Here is an 18,444-nt window from a genome sequence, read left to right on the forward strand (position 1 = left end):
TTTCTGACCATATGGATACATTAATATTGACCATGTGGATATTTGAATCCACTATTTAACACAATGTCTCTTCTTCTCTCTCTCTCTCTCTCTCTCTCTCTCTCTCTGCAGGGCTGCGCTCGTGCAGCATTTCCCAGAACTACCAGCGCGGCCCCATCATCACCATCATCATCATCATCACAGAGGGAAAGTGTCCCACTGGCACTCCATCGAGTCGCTCTCCAGCAAAAAATAAATAAATAATGACATATATATATGTATATATGTATATGTTTTTCACATCAATAACACATACAACCCGGTCATGGCTAGTAGGCTACTCGCACAGCCGTGCGCGCGCGGCACACGCTCCAATAAGCACATCTAAACCGATTCCCTCAATATGAGAGAGAAGAGAAGGGGGGGGGGGGTAAACCTTCGCCGTGGTCTTGTAGCGCGACATAGTGTCGATTTCATCTTGTGTCGATTCTGACACTATCCGTCATCATTCCCATCATTGAGGAGTTTTGGTGGGATGCGACAAGTTGCTTGCGCCGGTCTGAGTGTGGGAAAAAGAGAAAGAGGAGCAGACAGGCAGGCAGGCAGCTGCAACCGGAGGGGAGGGGGGAGACGCATTCTCCCCGAGTACACACAAGCAGCGGCCACATCCACTGTAGACAAATCCGTGTTCAGTGACGTGTTTTGTATTAGCCTTTTTTATGCATGTTCAACCCTTTTCCACCGCTGGCTGACTCACATTTAATCAGGAATTGAGAACCCAGTCCCTCGCGATCTTTTTATTTCTACCAACTCTAATCATCCCCTTTTCTATTTATTTTTATTTGTTGCCTCGATAGAGCCGTTATTCAGCCCATCCACCGTCCACCCTCTATCTTCTTTTCCCCCCCTCCATCTCCATCTCTCTTTGGGAGTGCGACGCGCTGCGAATCTCTGAAATAAAACAGCCTGCAGGTAAGACCTCTACCAGCTTATTCTTTCAATGATTAAGATGACACAGTGTCACTGTTGTTTTTACTTTGCAGCTTAATGGATCAGTGTATTCACTGTCATTTACACGCCACGTTGATTTGTTTCACGTTGCCCGCAACTTAGCCCACTACTGGCACTGTGGACTACGGAATGAGGACAAATAATAATAATCATCATTCTCAGATTTCTGCCACTTCTCTGATAAAAACGCTGGATGGTTTTTTTACCACCTATTTCCTCGGGCCTATAATTAGCAGCGGCAACGTCTTTTATGCAAATAAAATCCTTATAATAGTTCTTTAAAGCTCCCCCTGCATCCGCACCGCATGTTGGGGCTAACATCTCGGTTGTATGGGCCGGAATGGACCGGGTTGTGTGATGTGGGATCTGTGTCCCATTCCACTGAGTTTCTGTACCGGCCGCTTAATGCTAGGCGTCCATTTTCCACTGTAGCCGTATGCAGGCGTGTGTGTGTGTGTGTGTGTGTGTGTGTGTGTGTGTGTGTGTGTGTGTGTGTGTGTGTGTGTGTGTGTGGCTCTATTAATGAATGCACCGCAGTCCGCATCACTATATTGAGCTTGGCCCGCGCTCGGCCCGATGCTCCGAGCTCGCATCTGTGGTCTCCAGCTCGCGCGCTCCGCCGCCGGACTCCTCTCATTGCAGGGCCAACATCTTAGCTTCGTGTTGGACCTGGGCCACATCATGTTATCTGATGAGTTACGAGATTCGTTTTCTCTCAGCCCCTCTGTCTGCTCTCTCTGGCCGACGTGTGCTCTGTGTTCTGCCAGATTCGGAGGTAAAGGGCACCAAACATCTGGCGCGTTATCAATCATTCATTTCTCATCACAGCTTAGAGCACATCTGGGCCAAAGGTGGAATGACATGTGATTGGAGATGCTATAGGAGTGTGCACTGCAGCATTCAGGAGACACTGTGCACTGTCAAAAACAACCTATACCTGTCTTCACGGGCAGCTGCAGGAAGGACTCTGAATGATTACCATCATCTAGTGTGAGATAACCAAATGGTGTCACGTGCAGTTGAAGCACAAGCGTTTCCCCTCTGAGCTGAGTTTTTGATTTAGGTGCAGCGTCTCTTCAGCATGGGGTCTGGCCTTTTTCCTTTTACAGCAGCCTAAGTGTCCATCAGCAGCACCTGCTCCTTTGTGGTTATCATGCAGATGCAGCTTGTGTGGCTCTCGCTCCATGTGAGCAGTGTCACAGGGATGAAGTTGCACTTTGGATACATCATGGCGTTGAGCCGGGAATTGCTGTTGTCAATGTGGGTGGTGATTGATTGTTAAATTGTAGTTCATGTGTTCATGTCATAATAAATAGATGCAATTTGTAAATAGATCTTGGTGGATGAAAAACTTAATTGCACAATTAAGTAATCGCCATTCTGTACATCTCCACAGATGTCTCGTGAAACATAGAGTTAAAATATTTAATTTAAACTGTAGTTTGCAAAATAACTTCAGGATTCAGACTTTTAATGGCAGTCTAAATGAAGCCTCATGATTGTTGCACGTTAAAGGGACAGTTCACCCCAAAATACAAAATGCACATTTCTCCTCTTACCTATATATACCTCTAACCTTCTACAAAGTGCTATGTATACAGCTAAATTATTTTGGTGTGAGTCTCTGAGATACCGGCCATAGCGATGTTGGCCTTTTCTCCAATATAATGGGACTACATAATCTAGATCTGCTTGTGGTGTTCAAAGCACCCAAAATAATACTCATCATTAATCTCTCTTTCCAGAAATCCTGGCCTGGCTGCTCAAGATAATCCAGCGACCTTGTTGTAAGCCGTTTGTAGGAACTATATGATTTTGGGCACGTTGGGCTAACTTATGCGCAGTGATACACCAAACACGTCCCAAACAGCGACAGGGGAAGTTCTTGCAACATGGTGCCATTAATTAACTCTGCATCAATGATCAGCCATCTTTCATTGAGAGGTGGTCGGTCCCGCAGTCTGTTGGCCACGCCCCCTCAGCCACTCGGCGTCCCACGTGGTAAACACGTCTGTACTGTGTGTGGCCTTGATGATTGTCTCTGTGGATTTTGGATTACGTTCAAAACCCCTCAGCCGCCTCTAAGATCTGCTGTTTACGCTGTAAAGTGACTCACTGCAGTCACAACTGGTGCGAAGCCCACACAGGCTGGAGTTGTTGAAAGCGCCGGCCAAATCCTAATCATCGAATGCACGAGCGGTCCGGAGCGATTGGAAACAATATCTGGAACTTGAATACTTCCGCTTGTTTTGCCTCGCTATGGCTCCCATATTTCAGAGCTGGTTGGCCGTAAGCCGTTCATCTTCTTCTTCCTCTGCTTCGCTCTTCGAGGAGAAGCAATTCTGCAATGATCATCGCATATGTCACGTAGCCATATTCTTCAGGGGATCAATGCCTTTGCTGCAATTTTCTTGATGGTCTCCGGCAAGGCTTCACAATGTTGCTTCTTCTCTTCGGGGAGCTCAGGAGGAAACCCTGCATTGTACAAGACGGCAGACTCAGATACCTCATTGTACATCAGGGTCCCATAACAAGTCTAATTATCAAAATATAACCATTCGATCTGATACATGTGTGACTTCTGCTCTCTGCACCAATGTCAGTAACACAAACTCCTGCATCTGGACTGTACTTGGTAAGTAAAGTACATTTTAACCCATGATTGTACTCAAAGGCGTACAGGGCTTCGTGTTTTAGCTGATTCCATACACAACGTTGCTTATAATTCCAGTGATGCTTTTATCCAACGCTTTCTAATTGACTCCCGTCTCAATGGCTGTGACCTATGCATCAATTAACCTCCAGCTTTGGAGTTTTTAAGTGCTTTGCTCAAGTTAGTGCAGCCTGTGAGAGCAGGGCTGTACGAGCCTGTGATTGAAGCGTCGTGTCCGTGATGTATTGTAGCAACCGGTCTGTGCAAAGGCACGCAGGTCAAACACACAGCCGACCAAGTGTTAGCATGTCTGACGGGAGAGCGTGCTCACTAGACTGGAGACACACATCGTGAGGCCTGCGACCAAGTGTTCTCCATCATTGCAACATTAAAAAGATCTCGTTCAGACCACGTCGTAAGATGTTCACCCTTTCATAGGGCAGAAAAGGTTGTGTACATCACGTGTATTATTAGCGAACAAAAACATGAATTATCTAATGACATACCTGTAAATAACTGTAAAGATAAGTCGTTTAATTACTTGACTGACGGAAAAGAAATAGACAATAATCTGACAATAAATATATAAAATCCAGGTCTACGGATTAGTTTCTTCTGGAGCTCTTAACCATGTTTCCTTAATTAACAGAAGACGCTCATTTCTCATGTGTCACACAACTCTATTCACTAATGAAGAGCATGGGATGGGGTTGAAAGCCCCTGAGAACGCTGGTGGGTGAACCTTGAGTTTTAGTCATTTTGGTAAACATTCTTTCTTGCTGAAAGTCGGATGAGAAGATCAATACCACTTCAATCTGAGAGCAGTATTGATCCTCTCTCATCTTTTTCACAGAAAAGTGGGATCACGTATGTCAGAATTCTTAATATGTTTTATTTCACACCTACATTAATTTATTACAACTGTTAAATCATTTTTTTAAAGAAAGATCCGAAACATTTACCTTCTCAGTTATGAGCATTTGCTAATGTTCTCAGACGTGTGTCGTTGTGAATCGTGTGTCTGGGTTTGGACGGTTTGTCCTTGGACTCAGTTAAATTGTGATTTCCTTTTTTTCTTTGTGTGAACATTTTACAGATTAAATCATTAATCACAAATACAAATAATAATTAAATTTCAGCCTGTAATAAGGGTTACTGTTATTTTATTTTTATTATAAGCTTTGATATTTGCGATTATTCAGTTATTTTCCTACTTAATTTCCATCACCTCCGCTGCACTTAAACAGCAGGATAATGAATTAATGACACACCTATTTCTTTATTAAAACCATAAATTCAAAGAGCCGTCTTAAATTAGATCAGCTGTTACTTTACTCGGTGAATCGGGCTGTCTTGAAGCATGTGCTGCACGTGTGCATGTGTTGAGCCATAAGTTCATGGGGTCACGAGCGTCAGGTCGTCCAGAGACATTTTATTTCGGGAGCCTCTTAGACCAAGGTGCTGCTGTCACTGCGTCCTCAGGCTGTTCTGCTCAGACGGGCAGAGGCTCGCTCACATGCAGTCTGAAGATCTTGGTAGACTCTTCAACTTGGGCTTAATGGCAATTTGGCTCCGCTTTGTCATGCCTTTTTAAAGATGACCTATTTTATGATTGTATTGTCATCATTTTGACAGTTGTGGGGGTTTGAGGCTGCATATGTGCCTGCATGCCAAGGGTTTGTTTGCGTGTTGATCTTTTTCTATGCACCTGCGTGTGTGTCTGTGCTGGAAATGCATGTGAGTGTGCAGAGATGTAAATGTGTGTGTGTGTGTGTGTGTGTGTGTGTTTACCAGCTGTGGGATCTCAGCAAGGAGCTCAGGTGTGTAGCTTTTTCTCATGATTAAGGAGAGAAATCATCACAGCTACCAAGAGTCACTGCTCTGAATATTTAGACATGTTTGCATCAAGCACTCAAAATAGAAGATGCTGCTTGTATTTTTAGAGCTGTCATCATAAGTAGGCCTGGTGCATTTTTTTCTCTCTTGGTCAAGCAATCAGTATTAGCCAGTGTAATATTCACTAGCTAAGCCCCTGATGTTCCTCTCATGGAACAGTCAATTTAGTGTGACTGTGCTGTTGAATCGTTGTTGTGTATCGACACTGGAAATACTCTCACATGCCCACACAGAATAGTTTGCCTTTCACATGTGTGGAAAAAAAGTTATTACAAATGTCATCATTTATTCAATAAGCAGTTTGGTATTTGATTTATGCAATGAATAGCTAATGGAGCAGCTGCTTCAAAATTCAAATCTCCTATGTGATTTATGGCTGCATTATTGGAGCCACAACGCATTGGGTGTGCTTGTATTTTATACAAGGTATGCTGTCATGCTGGGAAGTAGTCACACAGGAATGTCTGATTACATCCTGAGTTTCCAGGCGAGTGAAGACCCGGTCCCCGAGTGGTCGCTGTAGCAGCTTGCTCCCCTCGGCCTTCGTTGCTGCAGGACAACCTGCTCCTCAGGGTGCTGCATGCACACATACTATGGAGCATCACACTATGGAAAAGGAAAACATGTCTTTTTATTCCTCAAATCAATCCAGATTCTGAAATGAACCTCTATGTTGCTGTTAAGGACCGTATGGCAATGATTGAGGTGTCGGGTTGGACTGACCCGTAGTTCACTTTGTACTAAAGACTTTAAACCGGCACCTCCATTCCCCTCATCGCAACTTAACAGATGTTTGGTTGTGTTATCCAAGCCGTGGTTCGTGTAGCCTGAAGTTGCTCGCTTCAAGAGAAAATGAGGAGCACTGTGGACCCAGATATAAACCTGAATAGTGTTAAGTCATGCTTGTAAAGTCCCTAAGTCCTAAACATTTAGTTAAACTTTCATACTTTCTTTCTTCGTTCTTGCCCTCTTGTTCTTTCACGCTCTCTTGCTCTCGTTCCCCTCTTTCTTAATTATTCGAGGAAAATGGAAATTACAGATAATTAAATGGCAATTATGATCTCCTACACAAGGGAGTTTTTGCTACGGGTAATAACTTAGTAGGTTATTGTTAAGGTCATTCATTAAATACTGGAGTCAAAGACCACACGCAGACACGCGCGCACACACACGCGCACACACATTCACACACACACAATAGATACTGCATTTGTTAAGGTCTTAAGAGATCGGGTAATCCCTTCTGGACGTGTATTCTCCTCAGAGAGAGGCAGTATGTTGATAGGGTTGGAAGGTCATACTACACACACACACACACACACACACAAGCACGTGCACAATCAAATTCACTTGTTTGCCTGCACATATGAGATTGGAGGGAAAATGCGCACACACACACATAAAACAAACGCACACAACACACCGTCTCTCCTCCATCTCCCCTTCTGTCTCCGAGGCGGCTCTGTTTTGGGTCTCACAATGCAAACAGGATGTAACCTATTTTGATCACGGTGCCATATTGCATCATCAAATATTAACAGACTTGACTGCACTGCATTATGGCTGCTAAATAATGTTTGTTGAATAATGTGTGCTGCTTTATTGCATCCTCATACTCTTTCTTTAATCCATCCAGAAAACACACCGACGAAGCGGTTTCTTCTCATCCTCTCTCGTTGTCTTTACCGCCGTGTGTTTGTGCGTGCACGTGCATGTGTGTGTGTGTGTGTGTCTGTCTGGGAGCATCTGTGTCACCATGGTCACACACCTATTGATAGAGCGTTAGCGCACTGTTCTGTTTGTGAGTCTGTCTGTGTTTCACTCACTCATGCTAGTGATTTGAAATATCCCCCCCCTTTCTTTCTCTTTCTTTCCCATCTCTGTTCTCACTCTTCTTTTCCCTCTCTCCGCTTTGCTATCTGCCTCTTTCTCCCTCTATCGCTTTCCCCCCCCTCGCTCTATGCTGATCCAGACTTTGGAATTCGATGTTGCTATGGTAACAATGTCGGGTTGGTCCTCTCTGCCTCCCCCTCTCGCTCTTCTTATTCAGGGTAGATGCAGTACAACTCGCCGTGGAGTCATTCTGTCTTTAGCCTGTGAAGCTGTCACTTATAATCACTCTAATCTGTGTAAACAATGTTTCAATATTGGCTAACATTACCCAAAAAAGCATCTTTCGTGTAGAATATAGAGCTGGTGGGTTGATAATGATGAGTCAATCAACAGAAGATGTCTCCAGCCTGCTCGCAGCTCTGTGAGGCTGGAGGTAGCTGCAGCTGCTAACCACCAACTCAAGCAGAACATTCTCACAACGATAACACTGACTTTAAGCAGGTTTCATGTTTTACAGGTTCACAATTTCAGTTTAGTGTGTTGGTATGCTAACGTTTGTTAATTAGCACAACAAAAGATTAATAAAATAGGAGTAGAACCGATATTACCTTTCAAATTATTTATTGTGAGAGCACCAGTCTTTTTGATGTGGACTATTGCCATTGAGACCGTTGTAGCGGGCTATATATTTATATATTAGAATTATGGAGTTGTTGCAGCTCTGATATGATGATACTTGTTTCTTTACGAGTCCTCTTTTCTTTTCATCTGTGAATTTATGGCCTTTACTGCTCCATGAACGAAGAAAATGCAAAAATCCCCGACCCTTTGCTTCATTTCATGTGCAGCAGCAGAGCGGTGACCATGGTGCGAGTCTGCTGCTAACAGAGGACGGACGGAGAGAGCGGAACAACCGTCCAAGCCACAACCTCCACCAGCAACAGCTTTCCAGTGAGAAAGAAAGAAAAAGAGAGAGAGAGAGCAAGAGAAAGAGGCAAAAGAGAGGGAACAAGTGCAAGAAGGAAAGAGGGGAGCGGGTGAAAACAGTCGATGGATGCTGTCCGGATTGAGGGGACAGCACGTTCTTCACTGACGAGGAAGAGAAAGATTTCAAAATGGAGTCGAAGGATAGAAACACGGCGGCAGGTGAGTCCCGACTGTTTGAGACTTTGCTTTCTCATGTCTGTCAGAATCAGCGTTATTAAGATGAAATGAAAACTTTTGATGCTGAACATAGTGGAGGATGTTGACAGTAGAGGCCACTTCATGGGTCTGTGAGGCTGGCTGTGTGAAGCTGTTTGTGTGAGAGCCTCACTGCATGTATTTAAAAGGGGCAACCACATTTGCTTCCGAAAGAAGACTATCGGTGCAAGGTGATCTTGATATAGTCAGTGCGGTTACATGATGGTATAATTCGAATCTTGCTTTAGTCGGACTATGCTATCTTTTGGGGGATCAGCTGTTCTCCCAATATACATGGCAGTGAGTAATTCGAATCATTGGCCGAAAGCATGTCATATCCGATACGATAGGCGGCGCTGTTTTCATTACAACTCGTGGTGATACAGCCATTTCCGCTTGACCTCTTCACCACCACCAACAACAACCAACAACAACATCAACATTTCGAGAAAGAACCATGAACTTTAGTATGTTCAAATCCTTCAATACATTAAGCATAAATTCTGTCTGCTCTTCGGTCCAGAGATGTGTGGCTCTTGTGTTCTCCATAGCGTTGTTTGCAGCGCCGCCGCTCCCATAACGCGCACGACGCGCTGCGCGTAGGGCACCAAGTCCTGAGGGGGCACCACTAAATAGGCAACTAATAAAATCCTCATAGTTATAATAATTATAATGCCGATATTATTTCAGTCTAGAAATATTAGGCGCCTTTTAGGCATGTATATCACAAAACAGGCAGAACAAGAGATATATTTAATCGCTCAGCAACTCTCCCCCCCCCCCGTTAACACTTCTCGGGTCGCATCGCTCTGCCGTGATGCGCGCCGACCATCCGCGCACAGACCCGATCTCAGGGGACATCATGAGGAGTTATGCTTAGGCACCAACATGGTTAGCAGCGGACTGGTTATTTGTTGCAACCTGGGAAACAATTTATCGTCTCTTTCGACTTCCGGGTCACGACATGGGAGGGAGGGAGGAGGGCGGGCGGCGGGATCTCGAGCATGCGCAAAGACGCAAAGTCCAGTTCCGAATCGAATTCAAAGTTACATGCCGCGAGTCGAATTATCAACTGGATCGGACCGAGCTATCCAGGGGTGTTAATCGGACCGAAGTCGGACCGCACATAGTCCGACTAAGGTGTTTACATGAAACGGATAATTCGATTTCAGTCCGACTAAGCCAATAATTCGATTGCATGTAAACGCACTGAGTGTGTGTGCGTGTGTTTTTGTTTGTGTATTCATCTCCAGCCGTGCTGATTCTGAGGGAGAGAGTGTCAGGGTCATGAATATGGAGTACACTGAGATTGGGAGGGTGTGATCTATTGTGTTTCTCATCAATTCTGTCTTGTTAAGCGGAGTCAGCAGAGTCATCCAACTCTCCTCCAAGGACACATCATAGAGCCACTTAAGCACCTCCCACATCCGCCTCCTCCTCGCTCTCGCATTTTCCCATCAGCACCCTCTCTGCCTCCCATCGGTTCGCCTCACCTCCCATTGCCCCTCATCATCTCACCTGAACGTTTGCCGTCTTTTTCCACTAAACTGCACTTTGTGTACGATCGTAACACACACTTGGTTAGTTATTCCATTCTTTTAACTTTATCAACCTTTTTCTTTTTCTCCCTCCCTTCTTCCTCCTCTCTTTTTCTCCCCCGGAAGGCATGGTGTGTGAGAAGGGGATTCAGATCCTTCTCACCATCGTCGGGGCCTTTGCTTCCTTCGGCCTGATGACGGTGGCAATAGGGACGGACTACTGGCTGTACTCCCGGGCCCTCATCTGCAACAGCACAGCCAACGTTACCCAGGACGACCCCCATAACAAGGACAAGAAGGATCCGGGGGCGCTCACCCACTCTGGATTGTGGAGGATATGCTGCCTGGAAGGTAACGGAGAAGTTATGGGAACATTGGGCCTGTGGGTGGGATTTGTCCTGAAGGGGATGCTTGCAGGAAGGAGTTTGCATTGGTCGAGGCGGTTGATGTGTGCGAAGGAACATTAAATCCATATAAAAACGAAAGCGGAAAAAATCTGAATATGGTCATAGCCATATTTGAAGTTGTTGTGCTAATCTAAGCTAACTGGCTGCTAGGTGCAGCTTCGTATTTACACCACAGACATTACAAATCCCACGAGTCTTCTTGGTGAGACCTGGCCTGCGTGGCTGGTTTGGGCAGCGACGATTGAGGTTAGGCTTGAACCTCCTGTAGTTCAGATCAGGATCGCCCATTGGACAAGGTGTAGGACATGAACGAATCAGGTTACCAGTACCCCGACGAGCACGGACGTTTGACCAGTCATAGCGCTGCACTGGGCGGGTCTCGTTAGAAGATTACGATTTATAATAACGCAGCACAGTCCTGAAAGTGATGTCACTCTTTACTTTTTTTACTCTTGCAAGCGAGTAAATCAGCTGTTTTCCCAAAATGTTAAACTATTCTAAATAACTGTTATTTCTCGCTATGTCAAGGAAGAGGGGATGGGTACTATTTGCCCATTTGTCCTGCATAATAATTTAATTTAAGCTGAATTTAGTGTTGTTATTTCTGTATTTTGACTTTATTGTAATCACAAACTCTTGACTTTCTGCCTCTGCTGTGATTTGACGATTTAACACTCGCCAATGTTGAGTGGGTGGCACAGTGGAGGTGGTGATGGATCCAACTGAACTATCTCATTACGGTGCAATGAAAATCTCTTGGCTATGTCAAAGCTTTTAAGGGTAATCATATTGTTTGTCGGCCACCATGTGTTGCTGGTGTTATTTCTTTATTTCATGCGTGGCAAAGCAGGATCAGTGTAAGCGTGTTCAGCGCCTTTCACTTGACCTTCGAGCACTTTGTTTGGGAAGCTGCAGCGCTGCTGTATTATCAGTAATCATTGTGTTGTTGGCATCAACATATACACATTCTGTTTGTACTTGGTAGACCGTACCATCGTGAAAAGAAAACAATTTTGCATAATTGCAGTATATTTACATGACATTTGTACCCAAATAATCCATGAATCATTGTGTTTGATTCAGGCTGCAGTAATTTAATTCAAGTGTTGAAACAAAAGGCCCACGTTTAGCCTGATGCCCATCGACTTCTCACTCCAAGTGGTCATCAACACGAGCTCTAATTCATGATACATCACACGGCCTGGCTGACACTCGACAGTGAAGGCCGGGTGGAGCGAGCAGTGAAGCAGCTACAGCCAACAGGGTGGTGAGAGTTAGCAATCTGGGCCTTTGCTGCAGACTACTGTCTCCAGGAAAACCTCTTGGCTCTCCTTATAAAGCATCCCCAGCCCATTCTGGGCTTGGTCATTGTACAAAGCTAATTTGTCCTCATCTCTAAGCTTCCTGATAGCAAAGCAGCCAATTAGTGATAAGCTCTCGCCCTTGCAGCACTGCTGCAGTGCTCCCCCACCCACTCCCTCCGATGCCTGACTCTTTCCGTTTCTCTGTCTCACTCCCCCAAACATTAAATGTAATCTTTCACTGGTTTCTCCTCCTCTTCCCCTCCTTAAAGTTTCCTCTCTTTCTTTCCTTTCTCTCACATTGTGGTGCAGTAAGGCTGACAGTATCTTGGCATGGCTTAGAGGTCAAGTATCCTTGATGTCTGTGGAGTATTCAGCCAAGATAGATTCTCAGTAGCCGTGCAGCGATGCAGTGAGGTGGAGCTGGAGTGGAGATGCAGGACATGCTAGACCTACAAGATGTATGTCTGTGGGTGGGTGGCACATTATGCTGTAGATAGAGATGTGTCCTGTCCTCCTCTACTGCCCTTCCGCAGGTTTACTGAAGGTGATATTGCACTGAATTACCTGTCGGTCATTACTTTCTTTTATTTGTCAGATTTCTTATTCCTAGCACGTATTTACACTTCCCTCCCAGCCCCCAGCTCTGTGAGCTAGACTCAGGTACCCCGTCATCGACACCCAGCATTAGGTTATAGATGAGTTCACTGATTTATTATTAACTAGATATTCTCTAATACTATTCATTTTATAAAAATGGATATTGTTATAATACGTACAATGAACTCTTAATGTTGAGGTCAGTTTGGTTGAGTGGCGGAGGCTCGGCCATGTTTCTACTTTACCAATGTACCAATTCATTTGTATCTTCCAACAAGGTATCTTATACTATTTATAATAGTAATAATCTATGTTCTATCAAACAATTTTAATTACTTGTTTTGAACTCTTCATTTTGAACTAACTTCAAACATGAAGCATTTGTCTATGCTTGCAGCTGACAGTTTTTACTTTTTTGCTCACTCGCTATCTTTTCACACTTTGTTCACGTGTTGAAGCTGACTCAATGTGTGAATTGTTTTATTTATATTTTTGACTTATTTATTCATCACGTCTGTTGAACCATTACAAATCTTGCCACATTCCCCTTGGCAACTGCAGAACCAGTGCCCTTTGGGGGGCAAGTGCCCCATCACTGATACGGATAAGCACGCCAAGATAAGAGGAGACGGAGCTTTCTTTCATCACGAGGACATTTTATGTTGTGCAGCAAGTAGAAAGTTGGAAAGAATACAAAAACATTGATTTGAGTGCAAATACAAAACAAACAAGGTGCAATTTGGAGTTATACACAATGCCCAACATTTTAACAGATTAACAGAAAGATCATAGATATGTATGAAAAGTGCCGAATAGCTACACCTGAAGGTAAGTGGTCATGGTTGTCCATGAAAAGAGAGAGCAACATGTGTGTTGACCAGTTCAATATCTCACGTCTAAAACAATGAACGAACATCACCTAGAACATTTTGTGTGAGAACGATAACGCTGTGCGGCTCAACTGATGTTCCTCTGTTTCTTTACAGAGCAACCTGTGGACATATAACAGCTCATCCCACATCTGTCAGTCTCTCCTTCCGTCTGTGTCTCTTTCACCTCCATCCATCTTTCCCACAATCCATCAGCAACAGTGGTGTGCTGTCATCATCGTGCGTCAGCATCCCTCCGTTCGTCTGTCTGTCTACATGCAAGACCCCGGCGGGTAGTTATCCGTCTGCCTGTGTGTGTCTGCATACTTGTATGTATTTCCGTGTGTGTGATGTTACTAACTTGCATTTTGAATTGGTGATGTTCTTATTATCATGTTGAAGTTCATCATCTGGCACATTGGATTCAGAAAAAGACATTTTCTAACAAAGCTATGACTGTTGAGTCGCCGATCTATTTCTTCCTCAGGAGACTGTTTGCTGTTCTCTCTTCGTGAGCTTACAGTTATGAGTTCCTGCCTTGTGTTGCGTCTGGTCACCCCTGTTTCTCCTGTCATATCGCAGGAGTAAAGAGAGGAGTGTGTTCTCAGATCAACCACTTCCCAGAAGATGCAGACTTTGACCATGATGGGGCAGAGTACGTTCTACGTAAGTCAACACCAGCACTTCTCAACATGGATAATACATGAATGACATAACTCTGGTTATAAATAAGAGAGAGGAGGAACATAATGTAAACTGCAGTAGTGAAACATGTAACGCCATTATCTTTTAGAACTGGTTTTGTTATTGCTCATTCCTCATATGATTGTCTTTGCAAGAAAGAAGCATGTGACATTGTGTCCATAAAGTCAGGGGAGATGGAGTGTCCTAGTTGGTGCTCAGTGCCCTGCAGGGTATCGTTGTGCTACATGTGAGCCGGGGCATCCGTAGAGGAGCTTGTGTTCTGTTTGCTATGTTGCAGAGGCATCTTGCTGGCATTTAGGTGGCATTTTCTCTCCCATGTCCTAGTTGTTCTCGAGATGAGTGTTAATATGTGTGTGTGTGTGTGGGGGGGGGGGCAGTACTAAAGGCCACATGGGAAGGGTTTGATTTGATTTAATCGTGTGTCTAGGACTGAGTAATTAATTTCCTCACTGAGTATTGTTTTTAATGGAGTAGCTTTAACCATTTCATATTTTTCTGTGACTATTATTCTGCATCCTCCTTGTATTGTCTAAACCTGGGTTGTGCGGTATAAGTTAACACTTTTTGTGTTTGTCGGTCGTTTTACTCTACTCTAGTACAGCACCCGTTTACTTAAAGTTGTAATCATAAAAGTTCAAATCCCAGTTGATTCGGTGACAGAATGTTTTCTGTCTGTTTACATCCAAAAGACATATTTTCTTTTCTTCTTCACGGACGTCTCATGTCAATATAAACATACGTATATGTACACTCTTCTCTAGTTTTTGCTGTTGAGCATTATCTCTCCTCTGTCTAGGGGTCGTCAGGGCTTCCAACATCTTCCCGATCCTCAGTGCCATCCTGCTGCTGATGGGGGGGCTTTGCATCGCTGCTAGCCGCTTCTATAAGAGCAAAAGAAACATCATCCTGGGGGCAGGAATTCTCTTTGTGGCTGCAGGTAACTTAAGAATAATGTGTGCGTATATGTGTGTGACTGCTGTTGTCAGTGTGTATATGACTTGCCCAAACAGTTTTTATGCTTTATTTGTGTCTAGTTGTGTTTAGACTATTCTGACAGTTTAAAAGAGAAGTTTACATCCAGCCTCCATCTTGGCAGTTGTCTTTATTGTCGCAAATCATCATGTTGAACGAGTGTGTTTACTCAACTTGTAACTTAGTCCGTCTAAACGTGTTCCGCTCTTTTGTGAATACCATGTGTATGTGCTCCCTCAGGCCTCAGTAACATCATTGGTGTGATTGTGTACATCTCGGCCGCACTGGGGGACATCTCACCGAAGAAGGACGAGGATAAGAAGTGGCAGTACTCCTACGGTTGGTCCTTTTACTTTGGGGGTCTCTCCTTCATCATGGCCGAGATGGTGGGGGTGCTCGCTGTTAACATCTACATCGAGAAGAACAAGGAGCTGCGCTGCCGGTCACGCACCGACATTTTCAAGAGCACCACGCACGCCATGCTCCGCCTGCCCAGCTACCGCTTCCGCCGCCGCTCCCGCTCTTCGTCCCGCTCCACCGACCCCTCCCGCTCCCGAGACCCCTCACCTGTAGGGGGAGGCGGGAGCAAGAACTTCGGCCTGCCCCCCTCTTCGCTGCTTTCCCAGGGCCCCATTTCAGTATCTACCTTACCGAACCCCCACTCTCGCTCCCACACGGCCCTGGCTGGAGGCGACATCTCTCTCTACACGTTGTCCCGTGACCCCAAAATGGGGGGTTTGCCGCCCATGTATGGAACGGTGGACAGGGCCACACTCTACCAGCTCCACAACTGCTTCCCAAAGGATGGAGGTGGTGGGGGAGTGATGATGAGCGGTACACTTCCATCGCTTAAGTCCCACAACCCTTCCAACTCTTCCAACTCCAACGCGCCGATGCCCAACTCGGTGGGCTCCGGCCCTCCACCCTTCACCTCGTCCACAGTAGACAGGGAGCGAGGGATGGGGACTCTGGACAGGCTGAAGGGGGACAGGGAGAGCAACTCTAACACCCTCAATAGGAAGACAACGCCTGTGTAGAGAGAGGGTGTCAGAGGGCGAGAAAGAGGGGAGAGAAGGAGGATGGGTAGTCATGAAAGAGGGAAGATAGAGAGGAGCACTGTGTTTCTGTGGCTCACTGAGAAAAAGATAGAAAGACAGACAGACGGGTGAAATACTAAATCTCTCCCTCCATGTTCACTGTTATTTAGTCTGCTCAATCTCACTGAGAACAAAAAGAAGATGAGTAATAACAGAGTGATAATAACAACAACAATGAACTTTCACAATAAAACTATTTTGATATTTTAATGTGCTAGAAATGATTTATTTTATTAATGATCAAACACAATTAACCTTGGGCTATTCTGAAAATGTTTCACAGATTTTTTTGTGCAATATTACCGCTAATTAACCAGATCATCGTTAATGTAAAATTGTTGTTGTGATTATTCTTAGCATTATTACAGGCTAGCCGTATTTGCAAACACTATAGTTTGGAATGAACATTTTAATTTTCATGTTACTTTCACTCTAATTTTAGATCTCTACGACTTTTACTGTGAATTTCTTCCATGCAGAGCCACTGGGACTCTCAGTGAGCTGTGTGTAACTGTGTCAGTGTCAAGCATGAGTGTGCACAATATGTGGGAGAATGAGGGCCTGTGTGTTTTTTTTACCCCCATATTATATCATTTTCATTTATAACATGAAGTCAGATTTGACTACTTGTAAATTGTCTTCCAATATTGATACTGACAGAAATGCAACAATAATGTGAGTGACTGAGACAACTGACCAACTTCCTTGTTATTATAAGTCTGAGTTTTCTATGGGCCTCTGTTAGTCTTATTTCCATTCTAATCAGTGTTAACAGTAGTACTTGTAGCTATAGTCGTGTTGAAGATGTTTGTTCTTGGGCATTAACAGAAACCTCTGACTGGAGGAAGCAGAAAAAAGAGACATAGAATAATACATTTGTACAGATTCAGGTAAAATTTACTGCCTGAGCAGAAAAACAAAAAAACATAATCATTTTTTTTCTATGAAGAGTCCCAAAGTGAGACATGCAACTCATCATTTTCAGTGGCAAAAAAAGACAATGTGTATATGTGGGTTGAGAGGGTTTGAAAAAAACACTGTAGAGAAAAACTTTTGAAAAGATACATGTACATTGTAATTTACGCATACATATATTTGTAAAGTCTATAGATACGTTTTTCGGGACCACTGTTTTAACTGGGTATGCATTTTGGGCTGTTTTGTTCCCGGTGCCCTCCCTGGACTCCTGATGGGTGGTTTCATCGACCAACCCTGCGCTGCCATACTTGCTCCCCCTGCCCGCCCATATTTGGTCACATGATCACCAACAGCAGATTCTCCACATAGAGGACCCCCTAGACCTCGACATGATTCTTTTCACTGTGCTTTACTTGTGAGCGCTGACTCCTGACCTGTTTATGTCAAGAATGTAAACACTCCCCCCCCCCCCCCCCCTCCTCCAAAGTTCCCCGACTGACTGCAGATCCAGATTGAACCTATGGACACTCGATATAATGAAGAAACAAAACGAACCAGACGCTTCCAGATTCTAAACATTTTCATTTCTTTGATTTCATTTCAGAAAAAGAATAATGTGATAAAAACTGCACACAGATAGAATTTATGTGGGCAATATGAATAGTATGTAGTTGAGAATAGATATATATAGACAAATGATTATGGTTTATCTAAATGTGTGATAAACTTAAACACTGTATTGCACGAAGTTTATAAAAAAAACAATAACAGACATATTCACAGACTGCTGTCTTTTGTTTCTTTTCTGCACAGAAAGAAGAGGGGGTCTTTTCTGAAGAGTGAGCATATATATACACATATATTTATATATATATATGTGTATATATATATACACATATATATATAACTGTGTTTTGAGTATCTTTCGAGAGCATAAGAGTCTAAAAGTATTCATACCTGTTACTCAAAGCGGCTATAATTGACATTTTCATAATTACCATGTATCTATTGACAATGTGAAAACAATGTGACAGTGAAAGGAGTTAAACTTGCACATAGTGTATTATTCATGCTGATTTAAAGTGAGTTTTAGCTGATTTAGTTGTCTGTTCATCAAAGTTACTCTCATCGTTCTCATCATCTTTGGCTGCAGCTGTTTTAATAATAATAATATTAAGCTCTAATAATCTACCGTACGGCCGCCCGGCACCAGCAAACCAACCGGCCGGTTACTGGTGGACACAGTGGAGCTTTTAGCAGCTAAGGAAACAGATATTTCCTTCAGAAATTGGTAGAGACCAACAACAGAGCTGTAGAAAGAATGGATATTTGACTAACATTTATTATGTAGACAGAATAAGTGTCCATCGGCGTGTTGAGAGCCGTGTGGATCAATAGAAATGTTCTGGATTTCGTTTTGAGTTCCTTGAAGTCAAAGTATCAACGACCCCTCCTCTCAAAAACATGTTGCTTAATGCAATGG

General features: G+C 44.0%; 1 protein-coding gene across 3 annotated transcripts; it reads left to right on the forward strand.

Annotated features, from left to right (window-relative positions):
- The first annotated feature begins 663 nt into the window (after positions 1 to 663).
- On the forward strand, positions 664 to 17,737 carry cacng8b (calcium channel, voltage-dependent, gamma subunit 8b). Of its 3 annotated transcripts, none has more exons than XM_056444895.1 (6): positions 664 to 951; positions 8,221 to 8,518; positions 10,219 to 10,443; positions 13,852 to 13,935; positions 14,771 to 14,911; positions 15,187 to 17,737. In XM_056444895.1, the coding sequence occupies exons 2-6, from the start codon at positions 8,488 to 8,490 to the stop codon at positions 15,981 to 15,983; spliced, it is 1,278 nt and encodes a 425-aa protein (XP_056300870.1). In that variant the 5' UTR covers positions 664 to 951; positions 8,221 to 8,487; the 3' UTR covers positions 15,984 to 17,737. The 3 variants fall into 3 exon arrangements, with proteins under 3 accessions (XP_056300870.1, XP_056300871.1, XP_056300872.1); XM_056444896.1 differs by lacking the exon at positions 664 to 951 and adding an exon at positions 3,219 to 3,625; XM_056444897.1 differs by lacking the exons at positions 664 to 951; positions 8,221 to 8,518 and adding an exon at positions 13,387 to 13,562 and having other exon boundaries at positions 10,340 to 10,443.
- The last annotated feature ends 707 nt before the right edge of the window (positions 17,738 to 18,444 follow it).

This window comes from Pseudoliparis swirei, chromosome 22 (genome assembly GCF_029220125.1).
Source record: "Pseudoliparis swirei isolate HS2019 ecotype Mariana Trench chromosome 22, NWPU_hadal_v1, whole genome shotgun sequence".
Classification (NCBI taxonomy): Eukaryota; Metazoa; Chordata; class Actinopteri; order Perciformes; family Liparidae; genus Pseudoliparis; species Pseudoliparis swirei.

What these genes read in the sequence shown, in the direction of transcription:
- cacng8b (XM_056444895.1), top strand. Translation starts at nt 8,488, where the DNA reads ATGGAGTCGAAGGATAGAAACACGGCGGCAG. An exon ending in GGATAGAAACACGGCGGCAG is followed by an intron (nt 8,519 to 10,218) that starts GTGAGTCCCGAC and finishes CTCCCCCGGAAG; the next exon opens with GCATGGTGTGTGAGAAGGGG. An exon ending in GAGGATATGCTGCCTGGAAG is followed by an intron (nt 10,444 to 13,851) that starts GTAACGGAGAAG and finishes GTCATATCGCAG; the next exon opens with GAGTAAAGAGAGGAGTGTGT.